This window comes from Apteryx mantelli, chromosome 13 (assembly GCF_036417845.1).
Source record: "Apteryx mantelli isolate bAptMan1 chromosome 13, bAptMan1.hap1, whole genome shotgun sequence".
Lineage (NCBI taxonomy): Eukaryota > Metazoa > Chordata > Aves > Apterygiformes > Apterygidae > Apteryx > Apteryx mantelli.
In genome coordinates, this window is record NC_089990.1 from 26,233,259 (window position 1) to 26,258,045 (window position 24,787).

A 24,787-nucleotide genomic window follows, 5' to 3' on the forward strand; every position below is an offset into this window, starting at 1 on the left:
CCAGAGGCCGTGAAGTACTCAGAAACAACCTGGGGAGTCTCAGCCTCACATCCTTGAGCCCAACCATGCTGGCGGGCAGAGTGGAGCTGCCAGGCCACATGCCCCTCATGGGCACAGCTGGCAGAGGACACCAACCCTGCCCTTTGGGGACCTCTGTGAAGGCTAAAGTCCAGACAAGCCATGCAAAATGGATGCCCTCCTCCAAAGACATCACAGGCTGTGGGGGGGGCCTCACTTTACCACTGCTCATCAGCCTCACCTTGGTCTTTAGTAGAAGAGTCTGTGCCCCATAGCAAAGAGGAACCAGGAATATTTCTGGCAGCTGCTCTCAGCACTGTGCCATGCTGGGCCAAACACTATCAGACAGTACAAAACAGCATCAGGCAAGGCAAATCTGAGCTGTCTGCTGTTCTGATCAGGCTCTGCATGTAGCCACTCTGATGTTTAAAGTAATTGTATCTACCATTTCAAAGTTATGCATCTGACATTAGGGCTGGAGTTTTGTTCTAATATTAGCTAGGCAGAATTCAGCAGACATCCTGAATCAGCTGAAGGCTTGAAGATAAAACAAGCCATAAATTGCCTGGGGATTCAAACTTGACAAATACGCCAAATGTCTATTTAATTTCCTCCCCCCCACACTGAAAATGATCAAACAGACTGAGGCTCTGATCCTTTTAAACACCATTGATTATCATTAGGAAGAGCTGGTAAACTGCAGGTTGAAAAAGCCAAGGCTCAAAACTGTGACTTCCCCCAAGGACAGAGGTGTCACATCTGCAGTATCTATTTACTTTTTATTGTTCTTCGCTGTCATGAGAGTTTATTTCAAAAAGAAAAAGCTGACCTGATTGTAATCACGGAAAAGAGTTCTTTAGATTTCCACAGAGGTGCAGTTAATATGGGAAGAGCATTTCAGTCATAATGCTAAGGGCTATTTATCAGTCTCAGAAGCAGTGATTTATTTCTTTGGGTTCCCAGTGAATCCTCCAGGTGTCAGAAATACCTACATTTTATCAGTTTTTGTAACACTGCCTTTTCCCCCAAATTTGAGGGTTTTTGCATACTGAAGGAAAGTTAGTTCATTGGCTTGGTTATAGAAGAGACTCCAGTGAAACTGCATGTTTCAGTATGAGAAAAAACATGAAAATTTTAACAGGAAAACTAAAATGTATCTTCCAGCTTGTCTGTTCTGAAGTTATGCTTCAAAAAAGCACAACATCCTGACAGTATGGCTCTTGGAATAAAGTTTTAGTCCTGATTTTATTTAAGAACACCTACTGTTGTAGGAAATGCCAAAAAAAATGCTTCAGAATAGGCTTTTGGGGTCTCTGTTAGTTTATCTTAATTATCAATAAAACATCACTGCTGGAAATGCAGTGTCACAGAACAGGGAAATTGTTAAGTGCACCTTAAAATATGCAGGAAGCTGCCAGAAAAAGCTTCTGCTTGAGACTTTCAAAGTTGATATAAGTTGCATCCCCAACCTTCTCTAGGAGCCTTTGCTCTTGTTTTAAAAAAACAAGATGATTTATTTCCTTTTGGTCAGAGGTTCGTTATGGTTACACAGTCCTCCCACATCTAGGATTTCCCATACTCAGCTCTTCTGTGCTTTCCCAGCCACAAAATGTTGCCTTCAGCATTGCCTTCATCCCTTGGAGCACGAGAGAGCTCAGCTACTGTTTTGGCTATGTTCTTAAATGGTCATCAGCCTTCATCTCTGGATCTGGTAGTTAAGAAAGAAATGTGGGCTATGCTGGTATCACTGAGTTATTTAGGTGGGAAGGGATATCTGAAGGTATCTAGACCAAGCCCTGCTCAGAGCAGGGCTGAATTCAGAGTTAGATCAGGTTGCTCAGGTTTTTGTTTGGTTGAACATTGACTGTCTGCAAGGATGGAGATTCTCCCGCCTACCTGGGCCCTGTTCCAGTGTTTCGACACCCTCATCTAGAAGAATGTTTTCCTTACCAAGTCAGAATTTCCCTCATTGCAACTTGTGCCATTGCCCCTCATCCTATCCTTGGGCACCTCTGGGAAGGTTCTGACTCCAGCCTCTCTCCACCCACTCATTAGGCAGTTGCAGGCAGCAGTAACATCACCCTGCACCTTCTCTTCTCCGGACTGAACAGACCCAGCGCCCTTGGCCTCGCCTCATACCTCCTGTGCTTCAGCCCCCAACCAGCTCGGAGGCCTCCACTGGGCTTGCTCCAGAGTGTCCATGTCTGTCTGGGGCTGGGGAGCCCCCAGCTGGATCGAGTGCCCAGACGTGGTGTCTCCCATGCTGAGACGAAGGGAGGAATCCCTTCCCTCACCCTGCTGGCTGCACTCTTGCTAACACAACCTGTGGTGCTGCTAGCATTCACACAACCCAAGAGATCAGATTTCTGGAGGGATTTAGGTGTGTGGTTTGTACTCTAATGCATTGAAGGTGTTGGGAATTAGTCCCCTACACACCTTTTGGGTCTGTGTGGACTTTGGCACAAGCATTAATAAGGTGAGATATGTGCAGATACTGATGATGAATAGAAACAGCAGCGAGTGGAGAGCCAGCTCTGAAAGAAAACCAAAAGAGACAAACATCAGGAGTGTTTTCTTTGACCGTCTTTGTTAGCTCTTCATAGAAGGAATAAAGAAAACAGCAGTTAACATCTCAGAGGAAAGAATGAATAATATATTGTCACTTGGAATAACACATTCAGAACTAGGTGATGAGAACATTTGAGTCCTGGCTGAACTCACGCGTGAAGAGACACTGAAAATAGTGGAATGGTTTACATTAGAGCTATTAAAACGGGTCTGCTCCAGGGAAAATGGGCTATGTGCTAGGGCTCACCTAGCAAGAACACAACGAGGAGGCTTCCCATTAAAGGAAATACCTTTCCAAAGAGCACAGAGTTGGCCTGTCGAAACCATCCCCTTACACTGTCTTTAAAGCCAAGAGCACGGCAAGAGTCAGACATTTTTATGGATGACGAAAGCTACAATAAAAAAGATTTTTTTTAAGCTTTGGCAAGAACAGAAGTTCTCGGTCTTCAAGGCCAACCCCTTACTGATTGTTTTTAGAAAGAAACTTGTCCTGGAGGCTAAATCACTCTGAGGCTATTGTTGCCCAGCCACTTTGTCCTTTCCTATGAAGGAGCCAAAGCTGACCATTGTCTGCAATGAGATAACATCTACCAGTGCTTGTTTGAAGGGCTTATGCTCCAAGGAAAGTAGCTGTGTATGTAGAATGCAATTGGTATCATATCTGCTTTATTTTGTACTTAAAATAACATTGCCCTGGTCCCCTGGGCAAATTCAACCTATATTTCAAACCAAATTTATGCAAGCAGTGACTGCAACGAACCCTTGTCCTACGACTGAGTGAGTCACCGGGGATAAATAAACACCCAGCCAGAGTCCCCTCGTGGGTATGAGGTCCCACTGCTCTGACAGAGCAGAGGAGTGGCACGGTGGATCTCAGGAAACTCTTTCTGACAGCAAGACCCCAGGAGGAGCTGGCCAGACCTCCTGCTCCTTTCCCACTTCTGACGTGACGACAGAGCACACTCAGCTGGGCAGTTAGGTCACCAGGAATGAATTTCAGCCCCATGCTTGCAAGCTGCCCCTTGCAAAGTGGCATGCAGCTGCCAAAGGGCACCAAAAAGTTGGCAGCTATCAGCCCCCGCAAGGGTCCCCCCAGCCCCTGCCTTGCAGCAACCTGCTCCAGCCTTCTTCCTGCATCCTCAAAAAAGCTGCTGGAGATGCTGCAGGTTTCCAGCCCTACCCCCACCTCTGCTTACATCCCACCTTCCACCACCAGCAGCAGGGACTACACTCATTTTGGGGCTAAAAATCACTGTGGTGCTTGAGCACATATGAATAGCTTCCTGCCATTGCCTGAGCAAGTCACCTGCCTCCAGGTCTCTGATATAACTCCAAGTAAACTCCACAGTTTTCATTGGAGAGACTTCATGAGTCAGAGGGCTATCCTCAGTGCAAGCCTTAAAACAGGAGGTGTTTTCTAGACTTCTGACATGCATCTGTACACACATATGCTGGGCTAAAAAGCGCGTCTTCCAGAAGCCCTTTCCTCACAACCCATTCCCCATGTATTGTTTCATTCTTTGCTTGCAGACCTTATCCTGCTAGATCCAAGAAGCTTCCCTCTGCTAGGTCTGAGCTTCCATATTATTCTTGCATTCCTACTTGGTTCCTTTTTGCTGAAAGTAGCAGATCCATGTTGTAATTTCTGCCCACAAGCTGTTTTCTAATAACCTAGGGCACCTCTGATACCCAGAGCTTCTTGTGTGCCGCAGAAGATGGTAGTTGGTAGCTGCTGCCCCTAGGTCTGTTGGTCTCAGTGCTAGAGGTTGCTCCAGAAACCTTCTGGCATCTTTGTCCTCCAGTGTGGGCTGCTTGAGGCAGTTATGCAGTTTGCTCTTACCCCAGCCATGCTGGTGTCAGTAACACTATCTGTGACACTGTGTATTGCTGTTCTCTTTTCCTGTAGCTCTGTGTGATCCCACCTTAGCACACGAGACAATACTGTTTGCAAAATGTGCAGAATCCTGCAGCTCTAGCAGTACAAACCTCTGCTGCATTAGGACCTAGAGTGTTGAAGGTCTTTGGACTCTTAGTTCCTTTCCATTTCCAAAAATAGTTTAGGCTCCTGAAGTTTTCTGAGCATGGGTTCCAGCTGCCTTGGCTGGGAGCTGTAATTCTCTTTGAGCCACTTTGCAGACCAGGCTGCTAAGGGACACAAAGTGTGAATGTCCCATGGACATTCATTATTGCTTCCGACCCAGGAGCACTGGGAGCCATGCAGGATGTGGTAAGATGCTAACCAAAGCAGGATTAGGGCGCAAATGTGTACCTCTCCTGCTGCTGGCATTGCATATTGCAGCCCACAGAGCATCAGGGAGGTTGTCCTGCAAGAGGGAAGCACCAAGAGAGGTGGACGAGAGCAGGCTGGAGGGGAACACCCCTGGCAGGCTGTCCCACCACTGCACCTGCACTGCTCCAGGCAGAAAGTCAGCAGGTGAACGCTCCCAGCACCATGGAGCTGAGAAGACTTTCTGCTCTTTCAACAGCTTACCTGTGGCTGGAGAAAACGCAGCATGTGAAGGGCAGCTTCCCACAACAACATTGCTCCCCCAGGCAGAAAGACTTGCTATAGGCAGGGGAAAGCCAGTTTGAGATGTTTACAGATGCCAGTTGAGGCAGAGACCTTTCGTCTGATACAGATCTCTCTGTACAGCATTACGATGGCTCTCCCCTGGCGTCTGGCAGGTCCTACAGTGCTTTTCTCCCGAGATTAATGGGGAAACTTGCCCAGTCTCTCATTAGCAGCACTTTAAAGCAGCAGTAAAGAATGAGGGCTGCCAGCTGGGGACACATTTGCCTGCTCAGTGAGGCTTCATCAGTGCTTCACTGGGCTCAGCTTCTCTCACCTTCTCCTGGGTGCTGTCTGCTCCCTATGCCATCTCCTTCCCAGCCCTGGCCAGAAGGTCTCGATTTGAATTCCTGTTTCTCTGCACCCTTTCCCCATCACTTCCTGCAGCAGCATCTTGAGATGCCAGCACCCCACCCCTGACTTTGCCTTATCAAGCATTGCTTTCATGTGATAATAAAAAAGCATCTCTGAGCTGCTGGGTTTTATCATTTATGTAAATTTTCCTGCAGGTTCTCTTAACTCTCAGGCAGGCGATAAATCAGCCTGAAGGATGCATGATCCATGATCTCTGCATTAGCAGCTGTGTGTTGTTTGTATTCTGTCCTTTCCTCCAAGTGTTATCTGTTAATAAATCTTTTCCCCCCTTTCCTGTACCACAGGTCTCTACAACTCCATGGATAGCTGGATGATCGTTCCCAACATCAAACAGAACCACTACACAGTCCACGGGCTCCAGAGTGGCACCCGCTATATCTTCCTTGTCAAGGCCATAAACCAAGCTGGCAGCCGGAACAGCGAACCTGCCAGGCTCAAGACAAACAGTATGTGCCCAGGTGTTTCTGTTGCGCTGCGTTGGGTGGGATGTGGAAGAGCAGCTTCATCAATGCTTGAGTCCTAAAGAGTATGGCTGAGCCATTCCCTGCAAGTCCGTAGTCACTGGCTGCACGATGGAGACTCCAAAGTCCTCTCTCTTCCCTGCTTTGACTTTTTCTTCCATCCTGTGTGTAATGTCAGGCCTGGTGATCAGCTCTGTGTGCCACCTTATCTCTGTAGCATTGCTCCCAAATGCTAACCTACTTCCAGGTGCTTTTCATATGGTTCCTTGGGCCCTGCATGCTGGTTTGTTGTAGAGTTATTTTAGTGCTGCTTTATTTAAACATGCCTATCTCCTGATTCCTGTCTCAACTGCTTCCCCAGCTTACCCACTGTAGGTGTCCTCAGCCCTGGCCTCAAGGGCAGGGACACAGTGCCCGGGGCTCCTCTTCGGATGGCTCTAAGTTCTCTGGTCCTGGCAACAACAAGCATTGAGGCACAGAGCCTGTCCTCACAGAGTCCCTTGGGCATCCGGGATTTTAAGGGACCACTGAAGTCCAGCTTTCTGCTCACTTCCGATCATTGGGCTCTATGTCTGCTGGTCCAATGTACAGACTGCCATGGTATAGTCCTGGGGCAGCTGTGTGCTTGCCTGTGGCTTCTCTCCCAACTGGCTACAGTTTGGGGGGCCAAAAAGAGTTTGGAAGGTATCTGTGTGGTAATGGATGGGGCTTTGCAGTTGCACACAAAGCAGAAAGTGGTTCACACTTCAGTTTGCCCCCAGGGAAGACAAAAAAGGGTTAAAGACATTTAGGAAAATCAGAGCAAGATTCAGTCGAAAATTGATTGGCTTCAAAGGGCAGCAGAACTTGATCCATCCTGACAAGGGGAAAATGGCAAGGGCTGGGTTTCTGGGTTTGCAGCAGCGAGAACTGAAGCCCTCTGGGGCCAGTTATTGCCTTTTACTTGGTGGGACATAATAGAAGAGTCAGTGTGAAATAGCAGAGGGAGCAGATAAGTTGAGAGTGGCTCTTCTGGCTTTTGTCCAAAGCTGCCGGCTCCATGGCCGCATCTTGCTGATGATGATTATAAAATGTCTCTGTCTGGTCCTGATGAGCACAGTGTTCTTTTGTGTTTCCTTTCTTGATGTTTCAATCGCGTCTGCGTTCCGCACTTTAGGCTTTTGAAATGATTTATTGCCTCTCCCTCCTCATTTTCTTCACAGAACCTGCGCAACCTGCTTTCATTTATGAAATGAAATTAAATAAAGTCAGTGTATTTGTGGGGATGGAGGGAAGCTGATGAAAAGCAAACTCCAGTCGAATTCTTCCTTGTTTATTAAAAATGTATCCCTCCTTCAGCTGCTGTTTTAAGCACTTTCTCAAGCTTTGAAATGCACTCATTCTGGAAGTAAGAAATTGGTGACTTGACAAGCCAAGAGCGATGATATGACAAACCAGTACAGAAAGAAGTAAAAGAGGTTTGTTTCAGTAGCTCCCTTGAGATAGGGCGTGCTTTTTTTTTTATTATTCAGTGTCAGTCATCAGAGATACTAGCACAATGCTAAGTGCTCTGCTTCAGAGATGAACTTGATTTAGTAGATTAAATAAGTGCTCGATCAGATTTTGAATTCCCCTTGTTCCATGGAGGTGTCTGCAGCAGCTTGCTGCATTTTTAAAGATAAAGAGCAAGAATCGCCTGGAGCACTACAGAAAATGTTATGCACTACCACAGTTTTGCATGTGCTAAAAGGAACTTCTTTCACAGGTTTGAATGACCACTGAAACAACCTTTGTGTCTCCAGCTCAGTAGATGGGAGAGAAAGGAACACAAGCATTATTGTACATGCATTCCTCTCTGTTGATGTTACAGTGTTTATCTGCAGCCAACCTCATCATTCATCTTGTCTTTAGACTTCCTGTGTCACCATCTGTTTTCATGTGCTCAAAGCTTGAACTTTTTTTGGAGCAGTGACTTGCAATTTTGGCAGTAAAGATGGACTCAGTCTGAGAAAAGTGCTCGTTGTCATTGCTGTGAATAGTTGTCCAAATTTGGCCAAGTTTATGGGCCTTTGAATGATCACAAGTCACTTGTGCTCAGTGGGAGCTTCTCCGGTGTCATGCAAAATCCTGGCTATAACTGAACATGCTTGATGCCTTCACAGTCTTTAGCACTGATCCTGTCCTCACCAGCCCCATGAACCTTGTGAGGTGTTCCCACCACACCAGGCATAAAGGAAGCTGGACTCAACAGGAACAGAGGGGAGGAAACTAATGAACCTGCAGGCTGGAGTGGCCCAGAGTTTGTAGCTGCCTCCACAGCTCTTGTTGCTCCCAGTCCTTTGGCTGGCCCTGGCCAGGTGTGGGTGCAGCTGTGCCAGGCCCAGGAGCAGTGAGGGCTCATGCCCATAGGGTCTTGCTTTGAGCATTGCAGAGGCAAGGCAGGGAGCTGTGAGATGGGGAGAGCTGGCCAACTGGATTGCTGGCCTGGGGGCTCCTCTCATGGCCTCTGCCATGGGGTCTCTCTGTGGCTCACGGAAGTTACTTCAGTAATGATTTCCATGGGGTGTTCATCCATTAGGTGAACAGTGGTACCCTGACCAGGGTTTCAGCAGGCAGCAATGAATAAGATACATGGGTAAAATGAAATTCTGCCTAACAGCTCACCGCTTGAGCAGCATCCAGGCTGTGTAGTGAATGAAACGAGCTTCTCGTGGAAAAATAGTGTGTCATCACATAATTAATGACTGTCATAATGTAGTGAGGCGTATGAGGCATAGAGTGAAGGGGGCATATGAGGGTTGCCCAGGAAAGGGTATTTTGGGAAACTTCCAAATTTCTGAGTGTTTGATTTAGCAACCTTTATAATCTTCTTTTCACGGCAGTCTTGTGTACAAGGACTCCCTAGGGGGTTTTGCTGCTCATCACGGACTCATGCATGGTGCTGGCTGGAACATCCTGCCACTTTGTGCTGAGTTCACAGCATATCCTTGTTTGCCGTTTTTCCTGCCTATATTTGTCGTTATGTGGCAAAATGTTTTCCTCCTTTTCAAGCTGCCAATTAGAAGAGAGTGCATACTTTTCAACTGCTGTAACCTTCACAGAAATGTCAGCAGCTCGATGAGGAGAAGGGCCAATTAGCATATTTCACGTTCCTCCTTTTTCTCCTCAAGTGGTGTTTGGAGAGATTCCTTCATAGCCGTAAGGTCAGTGTCAGGACAGATATTGATTTCCGCAGCATCAATGTTGTCAGTGCTGGCACTAAATCTGCGTTCCCAAACTGCTTAAATAGATGAGCTTGGGAAAAAAGCTTTACTCTAGTGACACAGAGAAACCTTCCTTTGCTTAGTAAGTGCCTAGCCTGAGCCTCTGTAGTTCTTATGTATTAGCAAGTGTCCAAAAAGTGGATGAAACTACCAGAATACAGAGACGGTTCCAGTTCTGGTGGTAAATAAAGTGCAGGGAAGGTGATTTTCACAGTCCTTGCCTTGACCATTGCAGACTGGTCTAACTTACTCTCACTCACATTTCTGTCTCTTAGTGATTTACATAGCTCTCAATGTGTCTGATAATTCCCAGAGTTTGTGAATATCTGTCTCAGGGTTGGGTTTTGTGTTTTGGGATTTGGTGGCGGTTGGTGTTGGAAGTACTGCTAAACTGTAAAATCGACAACGAATGATCAGGTGAGAAGAGCCTGCAGTCTCTACCTTATCTAAATCAGTGTCAAGGTATGTCTACAGGGAAAACTTTCTCTGACATATGGTAGTGTGAACTCAAAGTGCAGGAGCTACTCCAGAATAGATCCTTTTCTGGAATAAGAACTCCCACAAAGGTTGTAGCTATTCCAGATCATATCTCTGTGCAGGCAAGTCCTAACTCCCTTTACACTACTCTTCTGGATTTGCTGTAAGGTAACTTAGGACCTGACACATGGTTAGTAGGTGGAGGAAACTTCTTTCTACTGCTTGTGCCTGGCAGTGTGTTGCTAGGCTGCAGCTGTATGTAATAAAATGGACTGGGTAACTTGAGGCATGCTTGTACCACATTGTACACGTTTGCCCTGCAGGTCACACACAGCTTCACAACTCTTGGAGGGCTGCTCAAGGTGGGTGAGGACAGAGAACAGATTTCCTCTGCCACATACGTATCCCTCTACAGTCATACTGGCAGAACCGCAAATATGTCTCTGTGGTGCATACGCAAAGGCTTTGTGAACCATGCGTGGTCCGTAGCCCATATCAGGGCTTCCTGGATTATACAGTGGCTGGCCATATCCACATCCCATCTGAAATGATAGTTTGCTCTCATCTGGAGGGGTATGTTTGCTGCAGCAACAGCAGCTCTTCTGGGTGAGTCACATTCTCTGAGATCCCGGTTAGCATGTTAATACAGATGCTTTCTAAGGGGATGAAATGCACATGATCCCTAAACAAGCTGTTCAGCAGAGAGTCTATTTGAGGATTCATAGGTTCAGATGGATTTATTGTTTTTTCTGCAACTTGGCAACTCCATTACAGTCTTGCAGCTTTGCTTCCTCAAGGTGATGTCAGATAGGAGGACACTAATAACTGTTTTCAAGCCCACATTGCAAAGCATCCTGTACACCACTGCCTTTAACTAGTTTGCTTCTGACTGTAGAGCAGTTGGCTGAGGGCTCACAGACCAGGTTGATAGTCCATCTGGAGGGTCACAGGCTTCATCAGATGGGTTTTGTACCTGGATTCTTCTGAATATCGGGACCTGGTGGCATCTCAGATGGTTGGCCAGAGCAGGGACATTGCTGGCTCCACTCCCCAGCAGGCACAGAAGAAGAATGAAGCAAAGAAGGGCTGGCAGGATGTTACTCTGGCTTGGTTTGCTCTTCCACCGGGCAGATCATGGTGGACCTCTGCAGAGAGTGGAGAGATCATTTCTTGAGAGTGGGAATGTGTATTCTCCCCCAGATGTTGTCTGAAAGCCAAGCCTGGAGCTGGACTTCCATCTTCTGTCCCTTCCTTTCTCTCTTCAACACAGTTTCAGCTGAAAACTGTCAGCCAAAGACTACAATCGCCTCTCAAAGGCTCACAACAAGGAAGTTATCTGCAGTCTCTCCTTCCCTCTCTGCTCTGCTCCGGGTGTTGCAGGCAGAGGATGTTGTCCCATCCCCTTTGCACCCGCACCCCTTGCCCTCGCAGCATAAGAGAGCAGGGTGCACAGGAAGCTTCTGTAATGTGGTACGCACACCAGGCCTGTGCTGCTCTCTGCCCAGTCTGCTTCTCTGTCTCATCAGAGACCGCCAGGCTTCATTTCCATGATGATCCCTAAGGAGAGAAGCAAGGCACCTGTAAAACTTTACACAGTGCTTCTTCCCATCTGAATGGTAGAGGTTTAATAAAGAGAGTCCACTGTTCACCCATTCTCCATAGGAATCAGTTGGGCGAGGACAAGTCAGTAAGCACACTTTTGGTCCCAGCCGTTCAAGTGGAAGGGAAGGAGCCAAATGAAAATATAGCTGGAGAGGCCTCTGAAACTTAGTGCCTTGGGATGTTTGCCTAATAAGGTGCTTTGTAACAGACCCTGCCTTGCGCAGAGCCCTGGCAGTACCTCTGCACTGACCCAGTCACCAGGTTGGACAGACCATCTTTGTCTTACAGACAAAGTACTGCTTAGGTAAACAGCAAACTAAATATTAATAGCCAGCCCAAATGAAACATACACGTTCAGTTAAACTGTGGGGAGGTGGAGTAAGAAATTATTTCTGGGGAACTTTGTAGAGAATTATTTCTTTGACAGGCCACAGTAGCCTCAAAGTGTCAGGCCCTAAAGTCACTTGGGAGTTCATGGAGACACAGAACTTTGGGGGGTGTGAGTGGCAGTGGTGACGAGCTGGCTTGCCTTGGCTGAAAAAGCATGGGGACTTTTCAGAGCAGTGGCTTCAGAAATTATTAGCAACAAAGCCCCAGCTTTGCATTTGCCCCCATTTGCCCCATGCACACCAACCCAGATAAACAAGGGCTGGGCCTAAATGAAATAAAAGAGCAAGGCAGCCTGAGCAAGGAAGTACTTGCAGTCATGGCTGAGGGAATAAATAAAAGAAAAGAAGAATATGGCTCTGGTTTTAACACATAGTCCCAAGAGGAGCTAGAATGGTTTTGAAGGGAGTTTTATTTATATCATCTTTGCACCTGGGAAGGGTGGGGAAATGTCTGTGCTGGCTGAGGGCTCCCATATGCATCCCTGCAGTGCGGGGCTGCCCCCCATGCAAGATCTAACTGAGATCTGGCAGCACAGCACTGCCTCTCACTTTGCCAGTCCATACCACTCCTGCACAGAGTTAGTGTGAGCTTCACAAGCTCCAGCCTCTGTGCATCTCTTCGAGGAAGCAAAGGGTGAGTGCACTGAGCTGTCCAGAACCCCTGCATCTGCTTATCTCAATGGGCTGCAGGTGCCTTCTGAGGACCATGGGAATGGGGCAGAAGCCAGGAGTCAAGTAGACGAGCACAGGAGGCTCTGATTGCCAGGTCCAAGGATGAGTGCTCCTGCTGCTTCCCAGAAGCTGGATAGAGCCCAAACTTTTCTGTCTGAGTCCAGAAAATGACCTGCCAGCTTCCAGTCATGTGCTGAAGCCCTTATGAAACAACTTTTTGGCTTGTAAAACTTTCTGTTTTCAGGAATCCTCAGGTCTGCTGTAGAAAAGTGTGTGCAGGCTTTCACCATCTAATACCTCCCATTTCCAAAGAAAAGAAAGTCTTTCCAATATACTATGTCCTCAGCTGTCGAATGCTAACTGTTGCACAAGGAATTTCTGCACTGGGCATGTGCTGAAGCCCTGGGTCTTTGCTGGCATGGTCCAACTTCCCCTCTGCCCTTCTGTATTCCCGGCACGTCAGTGACCTTCCTAATTAACCTTTAACATTTTCCTATCAGCAGCAGCAATGTCTGCCGCCCTCTCCTTCCTTTGATCCCACACACCCAAAATCAGCCAGGATTTCCTCCTCTTTACTCAGATGAGTTTGCTGCAACATTTGAGACTTACCAGGAAAGGAAAATAAAATTAAGCTGATAACTATCCCAGAGGGTACACACTTCTTGTGTCCAGCCCTAGAGTTGGCCGGTTTGCCACAGAGCCCTAAAACCCCATGCAGGTACATTGGATGGATAAATCGGTGAAAGGCTATAGGGAATATTCCAGCAAGCCGAACTGGCAAGATAAAAGTTACCTGAATGACAGGACTGGGATATATGGTAATCAAAACTGACAGGAGGAACCATTGTATCTCCCAGCTCTCTGACAGGCAGGGCTGTACTGAAAATGTGCCACTGAGGCTGAAGAGGTGCATTAACTTGGGAGCAAAGGGGAAAATGATGGAGGTTTTGAGCAGGGGGCAGGAAAGTGCATGCTGCTCTCCCTGCATAGTCTCACGCAATCAGAGCCTCCCTGGAAAACATTGCAGAGAAGTGTTCCATCTCTTGCGGGGAGAGACTGGATAGCACTTAGTTGTTTCCACGCAGATCCAGAAGTTTTCTTTAGCACACTGAGCAATTCTTTTATCTCAATTTGTCTTCCCTTGCCTACGAAAGGCTTAATGCTTTCCTTTCCCATCACTTCCAATTTGTGCTGCTCTCAGGAGAGAGGGTGCAATTGGGGCACTTGCAGGGATCACACAGTTGTTGGAGCTGACCCCCTTGTTTGGCTGAGATCTCCTGTGGTAGTTGAGCCCTGGTGCCATTACCTGCACCACTGTTAGGGGACCTCTGCTTTTCCCAGCCACACTGTTCTCAAGTTATTAATCTTCCAGCAACTTTCCAGCCACCCATAGCCACCGCTGTCCAGCACAGTGCCATTTGGGGTGTATGCTACCGGGAACTACAAATTCGTTGGACACTTCTGGGCTCACAAGCAAGAGATTTGAAGCAGGTGAGGTTGAGATGATTGAGACTCTGTGAAATCTCCATTCTTTTCCAGTGCCAGAGTGGTATTTCTGGAAGGAAGTCAGCTCTTGAGGCAGGCTGTGTTCTCTGGAATGCCCTCTGTCCCAAACAGGATTTTGTGACCCAGCCTACCTGCTTTATTACTTCCATCATCCACGTCACAGCACTCTATCATCTGCAGATACTCCTGAAGCCTTGGGCCAGGATATGCCAGCACAAACCAGAAGCAAAGTTTGGACTCCAGTTGTTCACACTGACCTTAAAAAGGGGTCATCTTCATGAAAAAGGACTGTGACTGTCCCTCTCCTGATGGAGCCAAGTATTTTTATATCTCACTATCTCAGAGCTCATCTCTTTGCATTACTGACAGAAAAATATAGATAAAGAAATATTAAAATAACTAGGGGAAGAAGAGAGGGGGTCACTCCCAATTTGCAGCTTTACTTTCAGGCCTCTCAACTCAATTATCTGGCAAATGGTGCTCTGAAAAATAAATGCAAGTTACCGTCAGATATCAGAGAGCAATGCAGATGAGTGCCATTACAGGGTCACACTTGTGAGCTCTTCAGAGCCTTAACTAATGTTGCCATCTGTTTGCAATTTTTCATAGTCCTGGTTTTGAACCGCACTCACAGAATAATATTGGCCAGGGCATTTCTCCTCCCCAAGACTCAGTTTCCCTAGCCAAAAGTGGGAGTGTGTTATGAGCTCCCCTTCACGATGTGTCTTGGCACAGGAGGTGCAGAGGGAAAACAGCTTATTTATGCACTGCAGGTTCTTTCATCAGTGTCTTCTCTGGTAAGGCCAGGGAACACTCTCCATAATGAGGTAATGTTTTTAGTTATTTGCAGTTTTTTAATGTGTTTAACTACAGCTGACCTATTCAGCTTGCTTTGTTCCAAACTAGACTAATCCTGGTGGAAATCCTGTCCAGTATCTTTATTCTTGGGAAATCGCAAAATGCCTAGAACAAACAAACTCCCGCTTTTCCCCTCACTGCCAGGGTGATGAAGCCTGAGGGGATTTTAACTTTGCTGGGGCCAATCAAGTGTATTGATGGTCATCCAGAAGAGGCATTTGATCCTGTACCAGAGGGATGTGTTGAGCTGTGGCTGGTCCAGTTCTCTGCTGCAGTCTTCCTCAATGCTGCCACGTGTGGAGGATGGGTCCAGCAGCCCCCTTTCACAGGCAAGGGCTCCAGCTCTCCTCCAGCTGCCCTCTGTTCCCATTGCAGGAAAGGGGCCAGAGCTGGAAGAAACAAAACCTAATAGAGTGAGAGCAGAGCACAGGCCACTGCGAGCTCTACCACTTTCTTTGGCCCTGGAGCAGGCAACAAGAAGCCAAGCCTAAGTTAGGGCGATGTGCAGACCTTCAGATGGCCCCCAGAAAGGAGAGACATAGGGAATGTCACTGCTCTAGTACCACCATTTGGAGCAGAATGGGAGCTTTTAAGGCAAAGACTGTGGGAGAGGCCAGCATGTGTGTACAGCACCTAACTCTGGTCTTGCTGGGGCAATGGGGCCTTAGCCCTAGAGTGACGTACAGATTGACTTTGCTATTTACTTTTTCATTCATGAAAACTCACAGCAACAAGAACAAGAACTTGGTTTGATTCTTCACAGTGCCTTGGGCAGTTGTTTGCAAAGACAGGGATGGACTAGGGGGTTCTAATGGAAAAAAATAAAAAATAGGGAGACCAGATGATTAAATTTGTGCTTAGGAATTAGGCAAAAGGGGGAGTGCTGGCATCTGGGAGCTCACCCAGGTTTGGTCGAACTTCTGCACGACCTGCACCTGACTGTGCAGCCCCAGAGAGAGTTGCTGTTGCCATCAGACTACTTGTGTTTATCTGATAATAAACCCAGCCTTGCTGCATCCCCGTCAGCCTGGAGGAGGGATATGAGCAGGGCTGTCCTTGCAGACTGGGCCCCATGGAAACATGGGCAGATGTGAGAAACGCTGTGGGCTTGAGAAGTGTTCCCAATCTTGAGAATGAGCCTTCTCCACCCCCATTTTGGGAGGACATCAGTAGATCAAGCAGAGCTCCAGACAGAGCTGTCCCAAGGCCCCTGATGTGACAGGGTCAGGGCTCAGCTGCCCTACCTTGCAGAGAGCATATGGCAGGTGCATGTGTCACGCTGTGTTATCTACAGTTCGTAGACCCCAAGAACAGAACCCAGCCCCTGTCAGTTTTTATGCCTCTCCCATAGCGATGTGAGCTGGGGCAGAGCACAGGACATGTTTCCTTCTAGCCCATGGAAAGGACACTGCAATCACTGCTGCTCAGAAGTTTATCACCTCAGCTGCACTGTTGATGTGGGCTCACATTCAGCTGCTAACACTTCCACTTTGCAATTTCCTTTATGAAAAAAAACTAGGGAATTACATACAGAAAAACGTATGAAAAGAAAGAAAAAGAAATTATGTTTGCAAAGCCAAGAGCACAGAATTTAAAAAGGACCAGAATTAAGTTGCCTGTGCAATTTAATTTTATGCCTGCTGTTCTTGCATTATGCAGCAGTCTTTAATTCTGCAATCACATACTCCTCACAGTTGGGTTCTCAGTAGGTGCAAGCAATGAACAGGCTGTGAAAGAGAAGGGCAAGCCTGCTTTCCAATGTCCCAGGCCTTGCTCTGTGGCTTGAAAGAGCTGGGTTCTGCCACAGGTGACTCGTGCCTGAGTTTCTCTGACTGGCAGACTGACACATCTCTGCAAGGAGACCTTGGCCCAGAGTGGAGAGTGATGGGCTGTGCTGAGAGCCACATTATCATTAACACCACTAAACAGGACTGGCTGAGAAATGTTGGATGCATCATTCCCAGCTGAAATTTTCCATAGGAAAACCCATTGCTCTCACAACATTGTTTCCTGCTAACAATAATGGGAATGATCACGTGCCATGTGGCAGAGTCTTCTGGTGCAGACTTGTGCTACAATAGCAGCAGGAGCTGTCAGTTCAGGTCTTGTGTGACCTGACTGCCCCACATGAAGCCCATTCCTTGCCTGGACTGCATCGCTCGGCAGACTTTCCCTTTGGATTGGCAGGGCTCCCTGTCCACAGTTCCTGTTGGGATGTGTGATCCATAGGATGAAGCAAGAATTGCCAATAATTCACAGTGAGCAGGGTGGCCTGCTTTGACATTTACAATCCACAGCTTTGCCGCTATGTCTGTTCCATGCAAAGTCTCGGTATTTCCAAACCTATTTAGAAAACATTGGCGCATGGGACAGCCGGTGTGTTTTCCAACCTGCTCCAGTGTTCGGCTTCTCCTAGAGCTGGGGGGTCCTGTGTACAAGGTCAGAAGAAGTGAAGAGCGAGTGCCCTTCATGAGCAGCGCTAGCTTATATACAGCAAGCACAGGAGCATGCAGCAAGACCCAAAGGGTGCCTGCAACGGCCACAGAGGCTGTTGAGCTCTCTTGCCACTGCCAACTTGAAGATTTGTGGGACAGGGCTCCCCAAGGGGGGGGGGGGGTCTTTAGAGGTCACTGGGGTTTCTCTACTACCCTTCATCACATCTCTTTCTTCCTGTTGCTTAAGCTCTGTGCAGCCATCCCTCCCACTGCCAACCCCGCTTCCCATGTAATCATCTGCTCATGGGGCAAGGCAAAGGAAAATTGCCGACACACTGACAAAGTGAAGAGGCTCACTAGCTGGGTTTCCCCTGCCTCTTTCTGCCCATTAACTGTTGGAGGTTATAGCAGTGCTAAAAACTCTTTCACCTCCTAAGCATGCAGCCATCTCCTCCCTCTCCTTTCTCAGAGCAGCTGTAGCTTTTATTTTACAACAGCAAGAAAGGATCAGTCTTTAACCCTCAGCACCCTCAAAGTGACTCCTCTGTGTTGTACAGACAAGTAAACCAAGGCACAGAGAAGGGGAGCAAATGCCCAAAGCCTGTCACAGTGCAGGGATGGACTGGATGTGCCTCCTGCTCCTTGGGCCAGGGCTGAGCAAATCCATTTGAACCTACCAAAAAAGATGGTGTTACATGGGGAAGCAAAGAGAGCGAATGCACTCAAGCAAAAAAAATGGAGCAGGGAGCACCCTCTGGCTCTCTTCCTCTCACTGCTCCAAAATGGAGGGCTTCATTTCAGGCTTTTCAAAATGCAAAGTTTTGGCTTCTCTTTTTCACAGCTGCCTGTCTTAAAAGGACCATAAATTATTAAAGAGGGAAAAAAAGCATTTAAGCAAAAGGGATTGTGTAGCCTCCAAAAAGCCAGACCTGGATGAGAAGAGCCATTCTCTAGTGGTGTTGGGCAGAGGGGAGACCGGCAGGGCAGGTTTGCAAGATGTTTGTCAGGCAGGCATGGAGGGCTGGGCACACACTGCAGGATCAGCTGGGCCATCACTGGCAGAACTTTCTACGGGCAGCCAAGACCAGAAGGGCTAAAGATGCTGGATGCTTAACCAGGAAGGGAAAGGCTGCAGGGTGAGCCCACCTTGTCCTGGTCAGCAACCAGGGAAAAATCACCCATGCCTGTCCTGCGCTTGCCCCCAGCCAGCACCCCAAGGGCACTTGAGTTGCCAGCGAAGAGAGAGAGCCATGCAGATATTCCGTGCCACAGAAGCATCTGAAGAGCCTGTTACATTGCACCAGATTCCCTGACCCTCCAAATTCAATAATGCAGTGTTTACAAGTATTTTTCTGACCTACTCCCCACCTGTGTCCCTGCCCAAATGAAACCTGGTCTCAGGAGCTCTCAGCATGTGAGAGTTAGTTTTTCAGTGAGGCTGTGTAGCGTCAAACAAGCCATTGCTCTGTGGCACAGAGTTGGATGCCATTCCTTTGTAGCCAGGGTAATATACATTTGCAAGAATATCAAAAATTGGAGGCTTCCTGAAAATCATTAGTGCTTATTGTTGAATGTGTTGTGGAGCTGGTTGCCAGAAGAGACCACTGCAGAGTACTCTGTGTTTAGCAACATGAGAGAGGACAGATGTTCCCCTGGCCTTGTGAATCTTTAGAGGGGTTTATCAAAGCAAACGGGACAGCAAGCATGTGTCAATTAGGAAACAGTTTAGCTTTCTGTTGGCTGGTTGTGTTACAAAGGAATTTCAGTCGTGCTTCAAGCCAGCATTAAAGATCTGCAAAATCCATCAAACTTTAATCTGTTAATTGAGAAGGAAGCCCTGGGGTCTGTGCTCCCTGGCTGTCACTGCACATGCCACAGCCCCTGCACCTTCCTGCCAGCCCACGCTAACCTGCGGCTTGACCTGATGTCTTTGATTTGCTTCCACCACTGTGTGCACAGCCCAGACTATCTTCTCTGAGCATCTGAGACTTTAGCAATGGAAAAGTGCTGATAAACCTCAGGCATATTTGCTGTAAAATGTAATAGCAGCATATGCACTACAGGGAGCAGTCTGCATCAGCTGGAGAGGGGGATGTGGGGATATGCTCCATGCTGCAGTACTTATTTTGTGACTCAATATTGTTATACCAGCACTTAAGGACCTACTCTCCTTTCACTGTGCTCATATAGCTCCCATTACTGCTAATAGAGTATGGATCTGTTAAGGAATTCAGGCTATGTACCCAGTCTAGATTTGGTTTGCAGTAGTTGATGGCATCTTCAGTGCCTTTTCTATTACCTGGAAACACCCCCTGTTTCTGCCAGAAGATTTTACATCATTAACAGAGGGCAAAAGGGCACTGTTCTAACAAGGGAGTAAGCCATACTTGAACAGGGTAATGCAGAATAAAGAGGCCCTGGACATTCCACAGCACCAACAGTCCCTCACTTAAAAATTCCTGCTAAGATGAGTCTGATGTGTAGTGCTGACCAGCTTGGCTGCTCTCTTGCAGGGAAGATCTCAAAGTGTTTTTCAAAAGAGATGTGGGTGGCAGCAGTGTATGTGTCCTGCAGTTAGAGAAATAGAGGGGTTAAGGAGCTTGCAGTCAGACAGCAGGTCTGAACTTGTGACCTGAGTCCCCCCTGTTCCCAGTCCCGGTTCATGTCCCCATCCTGCCTGCTAGGCAAGGGATGAGAAGAAACTATTACAAACAATCATGGAAAGGTTAGCATGGGCTCACCTCGGTGTAAAGTGGCAGCTCAGAGACATGTCCAGATCCTTCCTTGGGGTCAGAGATCTCACTCTTCAGCTCATTTTTCTCCACCTTTCTCCACCTTTTTACCACTGAGCTGTTTCCCTTTCTCTCTATTTGGTCAGGGAAGGTGAATGATTCCTGGTTTGGGGAATGAGCCCAAAGCACAGACCCTGCTCTTGTCTCTGCTGCCTTCTGTCTCGTTGGCAGTGTCTGATGCCCAGAGAGGTGGTTTACTTGCAGACTTTGACATCAGCAACTTGCCTTCACCTTCCAGCAGGGTTGGGGAAGCTTCTGCATGCTCCAGGGGCACAGAAGTATCACAGAGTCCTATGACTTATGGATCAGCCCTTGACAATAGATGAACAAGGCACGTGGATATGCCCTAATGTCTTAATAAGACAAACTAGCATCTGTAATACAGTATCTGTGATTGGTGGGGAAAAGGACTATTCCAGCAGCAGCCCTGTCTCTCTGTGACAGCCTGTGGAGGATGTCCAAAGAGCCTCAGGGAGACATTTCATGCCGTATTCAGCCTGCATGATGATGGTAACAAACATAAATAGTAATCCTTGTGTCCTCCTTGTAACAGGTCAACCTTTTAAGCTGGACCCTAAGATGGCTCACAAGAAGTTGAAGATCTCCAATGACGGGCTGCAGATGGAAAAGGACGAGAGTTCCTTGAAGAAGAGCCACACACCCGAGAGGTTCAGTGGGACAGGATGCTATGGAGCGGCAGGCAACGTGTTCATCGACAGTGGCTGCCACTACTGGGAGGTGGTGGTCGGATCCTCAACCTGGTAGGCAGCACTGTTGTCTTCCCTCCCTCCCTTCCTTCCTCCCTCATGTGCCCTCAGAGATTTCACCAGAGATGCTGCAGGACATGCTGTTTTAAAGGGCTATGATTCTGGCAGAGTTCCTCATGGTTGGAGAGGTGGCTGGCATTGTCATTGCTGAGAAGGGGGAGCTTAAATCCCGGTGGCTGTAGATTTACAAGAGTTTTCAAGACTCTTTTTTCCCCTGCCTTTGAATCAGATCCATTCAGGTTGCAAGGTGAAGCTTACTTATTCATTTTCCTTAACTGCTGGCACTGCTAATGCCTGCCAGAACTCAAATACCAACTTGATGGCACCACCTCTGTATTTAAAGTCTCTAGCACAAATGACCTTTTGAGTCCTATGCAAGTGCCCAGGGTTACATCCAGCCCACACACAGTCCTGAAAACGCTCTGCTAATAAAAGACAATCCAGAGCACAGGCTACTGTTCAAGAGATGAGTTGAGCCTTTTCAGTGATGAATCACTTCCCTTTGTTCCAGTGCAACTGCCTACTTCCAAATGAGTTCAAGACTAGCATCATTAAAAGGGAAGGGTCTCTCCACAAGAGAAGATACAGCCCTGCGATCCACTACGCAACAGGAAAGGGAGTGTCACTTCTGATTACCAACACCAGTGAGATGCCAGGACTGGCACTGCAATAGTATAGGCCAGAAGACTGAATGTGGACAGTGCCCCAGGGTTGGGTGGAGATGCAGCGGTCTGTTTAGATCTGCCGGTTTTATTGTGTGCAGTGTCATCTCTTGAGCTGTCTCATGCGAGGTCCCACTGAAATGGGGCAGACACGCTTATGAAGTCAGGGTCTGGAAGACTAAGCAGAGGGAGGGAAGAAGGAGCATGTGTTGGCAAGGGAGACAAGGAATATCTCTGGGGAAGGTTTGCCCTGTGTGAACAGACAGTTCAGGGGAGCATATCCCAAGCCTGCTTCACTCTATTACATCCTGTATTCGTACCACATTGCTGCTAGCTGGCAGGAGCAACCATCCCAAGCAGTGGTTCCCCTACCCACAGGGACATCTCTTCCCTGTGATGGCAAAGGGGGCAACGGGTCAAAGGAGAGAGTGATGCTTTGGATGCAGTTTGCTTTCTATCACCTTGCACTGCTGAGTCGCATGGTTTGCCTCAGGAGAGGCTGCCTTCGTTGCAACAAGCTTCATCTCTTGAGGGAGGAGGAGTCGGTGTCTCCCTCCCATCAGCAAAAATGCAAAGAGCTTTCTTCCCATCTCAGTGCGCCCTGGGATCTGATGAAAGTCAGCAAGCTTGGTAGGATATCTGGAGTAACAGCAGCCCAGGACTGCAACACCTCTTCCACAGTGCTGTCTCTCTGCCATTCCTGAAGGACCCTGTGATCCAAGAGGAGGCAGGCTCCCCTGGAAAGCAGCATGTCAAACTGACTTTTCCCCCTCCTCACCATACAATCCCAGGACCATGCAAAGCCTACCACAATCATCTCTCAATCAGAGCACTGTGTGGAGCCCAGCTGTCTACACTGTCTCCAGGGCTCAGCTGGGAGGGCGAGGGCAGAGTGACTCTGACCAGAGTTCACCCAGAAATTGCAGATGCCCTCAGATCAGCCTGTACGTTGGAGTCAGCAAACACCTCCATATGCCCGCTGGGCTGAAGTTTAATTACTGTTCTCTGGTCCAGAGTCTAAGGGTAGATTCTGTGAGGGTGATGCAGCAAAAGAGAAACCTCCCCTGTGCTCCTTGGGAGATGGAGGTGGCATTGACAGGGACTGCAAGGATGGAGATGGTTTTAGCCCTGCTCCTTCCCAGCAACCTGCTGCTTTCTCCCCAGAGCCCTTCTCAGAGACACTTTCATGGAAGGTCTGCTTCTGTGAGCTACAGCAGAGAAACTGCAAGCTGCTTGCAGTCCACGGGCAGCTCAGCCCTGCACAGCCTCAGGGGCAAATCCAAGGTGGTACATGGCCACAAACTGAACCCAGCTCACTTTCAGTGGCCTGGTGACCCCTGTTACAGCAGGAAGCTGGACACAGTCAGTTGTGGTCCTACCCCAAGTACAACCTCTTGCTTCCAACAGTGGTAAGGAGGAAGAGGAGAAGAAAGCTGTCTTTTCTGTATTTTTCTCTACCCTAAACACCTCTCTGCAGTCAGAAATGTATCTTCCTCAACTGGCAGCACCTCCCTTTCTCATCTTAGCAAGCTCCACAAACCAGCACCCAGACGTGCCCTCAAGACCCAGCTCCTGCCCACAGAATGTGTCCAGGCAGCAGCAGAAGGAATGAGCCAGGGATGCAAAATAACACTCCCTTTGTTTCAAAGCAGTTTTTTGAGTTCAGCAACTTGATTTGTCAGTTGTTTCTCAAGAAGCAGAATTATATCTGGAGCCGTTTCTTAGAAATGAATCTGTTCCACTCATTGTTTTGCTGATGACCAAATACTGCAATCCCTTTAGATGAGGAAATTGGTTTCCAATATACAGCAGTTCCTTGGGCTCTGCAGAAGGATGCATTCAGGTACAGAATAGGCATGGCCACGTGCTGGAAGATGGCTAATTGAGTTGACTATGGCTGTGACTCAGAGCGAGCCTGGAGCCTTCTGTCCTAATGACATTTACAGAAGGTATGCTTTGATCAAAGGCACGGTGGGACCTGCAGCTCTCAGCAGCCTTCAATAAAAACTCCATCTCCCCACTCCTCAGCCCCCACTCAGACACTGAGAGCCCTTCCCTACTTTGTCCCATCACTTCATTGTCGCCGCAGAGGGGTGATACCTTCACAGAGATTAATGTTACCAGCTTGCAAGCTTTGCAGTAGGCAGCTCATGGCATGAAAACTGCTGTCCTTCTTTCCCCCACGATGAACTCTCAAGCCAGCCTTCCCCTTCCCCGTGTCATCCTGTTGCTAAGTACACAACAGAAGCCAGCTTGTGCTGACACACATAAATCAGGTGACCACAGTGTTTCTTCGGTGGCTAGTGGTTGAAATGGCATGTCTGTTAATGACAGCCTATAGTGTATTAAATCCCTCCTCCACCATACCCCCGAGATTGTTTCCTAAACAGAGCTCATAACCTGTGTTGTTTGCATGCTACCTCCTTTGTGGAATATAATGAGGACTGAGCTACTCCTAGAAATGTGTGTGTGTTTGCAGGAGCTCTCCTGCCAAGGAGGAATTCATATTCAAGTGCTGCTGAAAAATATGACTGCTCTCTCTCAAGCAGACCCACTAGGGACATGCAGCAAACTGGCCTGATTTGGGGAATGGATCATTGCCTGGTTTTGCACTCCTTCCCCATGCTGTGCTCCCTTTCTTATTGCTTTTCACCAAACTTTGAGTTTAGAGAGAGAGCAGCATGCAAATGTAATTGCAAGATTGGCAGACACTCTTAAAAATCAAAGGGAGGAAGACTCTACATACACTTGAATTCTTCACAATATTTTAAAGTAATGGTTCTCAAACGATAGGCTGTCAGGCCCAAGTAGCAATCTACTGCATGTGTCTGTGTGTTCACATGTGCATATGCAAACACGTGGGGTTGTATGAGATTTTTGTCAGGAAACTAGAAATGATCTTGTTTTAAACTGTAACATTGACATGGCTTGGAAGCGTACAGCTTCTCTGCACTTCCCCAGATTTTCTAAACCTTTTCTTTGCTACTTCTGCAAATCTGGGAAAGGATATTAACTCCAATCATTTGGAGTCAAGGGTTACAGTTATCTGAACTCCTTGGACTTGGGTTCATTAAAATTCATTCATAGCGTGGAGCCAGTGCCGACGGCTGCTTTGCATCAGCTCATGGTGTGTCTGCATGTTTGCTGACTGCATGGCAGCCAGGCGAGCCGAGCCAAGCTGAGCTGAGCTGGGTGAGTCAGTCTGCAATCCTCAATGGAGCTTCCCTACCAGCACAAACTAGATAGTCCCTGAGCATTGTGCGACACAGTTTTTGTGATCGTAGAAGCGGGGCAGCACTTGATTCCTGAAGTGTTAATCTCTGACACCTTAACAATTCTTAGAAAGCACTTTTTAGAAAGAAGCGATCACATGGCAGAGCTGCATACCTGTGAT

The 24,787-nt window shown here is 47.8% G+C and overlaps 1 protein-coding gene across 1 annotated transcript in view; it reads left to right on the forward strand.

Annotated features, from left to right (window-relative positions):
• MID2 (midline 2) overlaps nt 1-24,787 on the forward strand; it is a 175,628-nt gene that overhangs the window by 145,006 nt on the left and 5,835 nt on the right. The window contains exons 8-9 of the mRNA XM_067304480.1: nt 5,815-5,976; nt 20,518-20,725. Of these exons, the coding sequence (XP_067160581.1) occupies nt 5,815-5,976; nt 20,518-20,725 (370 nt within the window). The remainder of the gene's footprint in view (nt 1-5,814; nt 5,977-20,517; nt 20,726-24,787) is intronic.